Here is a 4,521-nt window from a genome sequence, read left to right on the forward strand (position 1 = left end):
AAAAATTAATTAATATTTGTTTTGAAAAATAAGCTATACATGCATGTAATAATGTGTATAAATTTCCATACTTGATAAAATATGGTACATCCATGGACTTGAGTTTGTATGTAGGTCTTTAGTATATACATGCATAATTTTTACATTTCTTTTTCAGAAGGGTTATTTATTGAACTTATATTTTGTGATGACTTCAATGAACAGTATTAGTTTTGGACTGTAATTAAGGTTATTTTGCTGTGATGAAATATACATGTTTTCAATCTTAAAGTAGGAAAGGAGAGTCATTGCATGGGATTAATAAAAGCAGGGTTAGGCCAATGCTGAGCATTTAAAAAAATCTGCAAATGAAGGTATAATGGATACTCATGCAATTGAAAAGACTAAGGCTAATACTGTTACTTTAAGCTCTTACTCAGTTTCATTTTCAAATATACTGAAAAACAGCTCATAAAGGGCCAGATTGCAAACCCTTTTGCTCACACCATCAAGTGAGTTAGTCATGCAAATAATCTTTTAAAAAATTATTTCAGTGGGGGCTACTCCTATCAGTGACTTTTATTGATGTGAACAAGAGGTTCACAATCTGATGCACAGATTTAATAGTCAAGTAAACTTTGGCTATTGCTAATTCATAATCTGTACTGAATGCCAATGGTGTAAAGTATGTCAACATTTATTGTTGGCCAATTTGTTTGCACTGTAACATTATCGGACAATGTTTACCGAAGAGTATTGTTGTATGAGGAACTCATATTCAGTTAAACGAACATCAAAAGTGTTACAAATAAAATCTTTTGTGGTTGAAACTCTTACCAATTGTAGTGTTTTATTTGTTTTAAAAATTATTTAAACCATCTTGAATTACTTAAACCATGCATTTTGAGTGTTCCTTGATTTCATGCGTATGATAAAAGATGTGCTAGAAATAAAATAAGCAGAAATAAAATTATACTCAGTATCAGCAAGAGGACAATATATTTTGCTTGTATTGTGGGGTATTACAATACTCAAAATTGAAGTTTTAGCAATATTTCCCCTTTACAACCCTGCATGCAGAATGCCCTATACTAGGTATCCAGTGAATCCACACAAAAAGAGGTGTTTGGGAACCAGGATTTTTCTGTGAAAATGTTGCAGATAATATTCCTTTTCAACATTTTACTATTGGGACATTCTGATTTTTCCACAGGAAATGTTGAAAATAGTGGGAAACCGTTTCCTCCCCAGCCTTAATATCACTTTTTTTTTCTCACTATATCCCAACTTTTTCAGTTGGGAAAATCTACTTTTCATACTTTATTAATGTTTTCCAATTGGAAAAATATTGGGAAATGGTAAGAAAGTGTGAAAAAAGTATTACTTTTCATATTTACTAAATAGCATTTGCATTTTTAAGTGTTAACACTTGAAAATGAAAGTATTACTTACTTTATCAAAGTACATGTTCTTACTGTTTTCTAACAGCAGAAAATGGAACTGAGCAAGCAAAGCAAATGTAATATTCAATATTCTGCATGTTTCCTGACATTTGCTAGTTGAAAGGTAACAAAACTCCACAATTTAGGAGCAATTTAAAAATACTGAAAAAATATTCTTCCACCCTATTAAACACTGGTGCTGCCTCACGTGTGTCCAGTTTTTAAAATAGGGGTTCTCAACCTTTTTTTCTTTGTAAGGCGCACCTCCCAGCCTGCTATAAAAACTTCATGGCCCACCTGTGCTGCTCTGTACACAGAAGAGGATGGGCCCAGCTCCCCAGCCCCAGCCATATGGCCAAGGTGCAGTGGGCAGGGCTCCAGCAGTGGGGAGCCCCGGTGCCCCACTCACCTGAGCAGCAGCAGTGTGGAGCCATGCCTGACTGCCTGCAGTGCTGCCTGCTAGATGGAGGCTGTGGGGCCAGGTGGGGGCAGGTCTGCTCCTCCCCCTTCATTGGGACTTGCCTCAGCCCCGGGGTCAAGTGTACTCCAGAAGTAGGCACAGTGTCAGTCACAGCACTATCTAAAAGAGACTACATTTGATCTGAGCCTTCTAGAGGCTGAGAAGTGGCCTAATGTCTCTACTCCCCCAAATTCCTTAGTATATACATCTCAAGATTTAGAATATACATCTGGGGTGTATGTTCAGGTGAACAATGTGTCACCTTGAGAGCCTATTGTTGTTTCTGGTGGGTTGTCTGTTATTTTGTTTATCCTCATTATCATCATCATCTGGAGATAAAACAAGAAGTAGTGATCTGAAACTGCAATATGGAAAATTTAGGTTGGATATCAGGAAGAACTTTCTAACTACAATGGTGGAGAAGCACTGGAACAGATTACTTAAAAAGGCTGTGCAATCTCCACACTTGGAAGTTTTTAAGACTAGGTTAGTCCAGCAGTGTAACCTTTGCAGGGAGGTAAAGGTGACTGGGGTATCACCCCCAGAGGGTGATTCAGAGGGTGCCTGTGCTGCCACCACAGCCATATTGGGGGTGTTTGCCCTGAGGCAGCAGCAGCATCTGTCACTGTTGCAGCCCCTGCAAGAGGAAGTAAGTGTTAGCTCTTGCCCACCCTGCTGCCCAGGTACCAACATTTAAGGTTATACCTCTGGATTAGACAACCACTTGGATGCGATGGTTCAGATACAGATTATCCTGCTTTGATCAGGAGGCAGGACTAAATGACCTCCTGAGGTCCTTTCCAGCCCTATTTTTCTATGATTCTATTATTTCCTAATATAAATTGATTTTGAAAAAAACCCTGAAAAATAAAACATTTATTGAAAAGTATTTTCAACACAAAAGCTTTCCCATTTAAACTAAACTCTGCCCCCTCTCCCTCCCAATCTCCCCCCACCTTTAATATCAGATCTTTCCTCACAGATCCATTTGCTGTGAAATTCCTTCTGTCCTTCCCATGAACCAGTGCATCTATAGACTGAAAGTTTATTTATCTGGGCATGGGCATGGTTTTTAAATTTCTCCTCCTTTTCTTGTCTTCTTGTTTTTGACCCAGTATCATGGATTTATATAAGAATGAAATAGACATAGTAGTTTTGCTTGCTCTTTCTTGTGGAGTTAAATTATGGTCCTACTGAAGTTACTGGGGTCAGATTTCACTCCTAGTTCTCATGACTGGTTTGGGCCCTCAGCTTTCGAGATACATTTTTAGGGACAGAAGTTGTGATATACAAGATCAGACCAACAGGCATTCTAGTCCATTAGCCTGTTTCTGACAAAGGTGAAAGAAACCTAGAAGTGAGCAGTTCTGAAATGAGCAAAATTTGAAACCCTGCCCTGAACTGTCTACTTAGAAGGACACCAAGGCATCCTGATAATATAAAAGCACTGAGATGCCTCCCAGTCCTGATGGGCAGTGAACATTACCAACACAAGCCATTACCTATCTTTGGCTAGCAGCAACCCCTGAGGTACTCAACTGCCTGGAGATGGTTGCAGTTCAGCTGTATTATTTAGTGCACCTTGCAATGTGAACATTTTCACTAAGTTTAAGTGGAGTCAGTGAAACATTTTTACACTGTGCACTTACCGTTGTCTTTGACAGCAATGTTTCTAGCTCTGCTGTACGTGGATAATACTCAAAACAGTACTGGCTTCTTTTTAAAAAATTCCACCCTACACCGCATTCTTGTTACAGCTTTAGAGAAACCAGATATAGTGTTGTGTTTGCCAGATGAGATTGTGCTAAGGTCAACATAGATTGTGCTAATCAATACACATTGCTATAGCAATGAACATATTAAACATGAAGTAGGTAAAGAAGATTTTTACATTTCTAGGGAGAGGGGAGGACTTGGTTATACCCACTAGTTTGGCGTGAAATGGGTCCATTTCCTTCCCTAAATGTATCCTTGTTAGAGAACACAAAAGTGGTGATGGCCTTGCATGCAAAGCTGTGAACTGGGGGGAAACAAGCATGTTGGAAATGTTGTCTAATGTCTTTTGCCCCATATCAATGTTCTTGTCAAATCCATCCTTTTCTTCCCTGATCTCCCCAGAAGTTTGACCTGAAGTGAAAATTGTGTGCATGTATATATGTGTGTGTATGTGTGTATCTGTATGTATATATGTGTGTATGTGTGCATGCCTGTCTGTATGCATATGTGCATATACATGTGTGTATCAATGTATATGTATGCATATATGTGTGTGTGCATGTGTGTATGTATGCATGTATATATATGTGTACACACGTGTGTATTTGTGTGTGTGTATATATATATACACATGCATATATCTGTATGTATATATGTGTTCATTATATATGTGTATGCATGTGTGTACACATGTGTATATATGTATGTATACGTGTATATATGCATGTATGCATATATCTGTATGTATGCATATGTGTGTATGTGTATATGTGTGCATACGTGCGTGTGTGCAAGGACATGCGTGCGTGTGATGGCCGGGGCAGCTTGGGGAGGGGTTGCGCAGAGAAGCTGCAGGGGGAGCCTCCCGGGCGGGGCAGGCTCGGGGCGCGGGCCCGGGGGGCAGCGTACAGCCCCGCGCGCGGG

The 4,521-nt window shown here is 39.4% G+C and overlaps 1 protein-coding gene across 1 annotated transcript in view; it reads left to right on the forward strand.

The window, feature by feature from the left end:
* Positions 1-718: 718 nt before the first annotated feature.
* The window catches only part of CDC20B (cell division cycle 20B), a 126,537-nt gene continuing 122,734 nt past the window's right edge, over positions 719-4,521 (forward strand). Inside the window, exon 1 of the mRNA XM_019518262.1 lies at positions 719-740. Within this exon, the coding sequence (XP_019373807.1) occupies positions 719-740 (22 nt within the window). The remainder of the gene's footprint in view (positions 741-4,521) is intronic.

The sequence above is a fragment of the Gavialis gangeticus genome, unplaced genomic scaffold, assembly GCF_001723915.1.
Source record: "Gavialis gangeticus isolate Ggan-Ray unplaced genomic scaffold, GavGan_comp1, whole genome shotgun sequence".
Classification (NCBI taxonomy): Eukaryota; Metazoa; Chordata; order Crocodylia; family Gavialidae; genus Gavialis; species Gavialis gangeticus.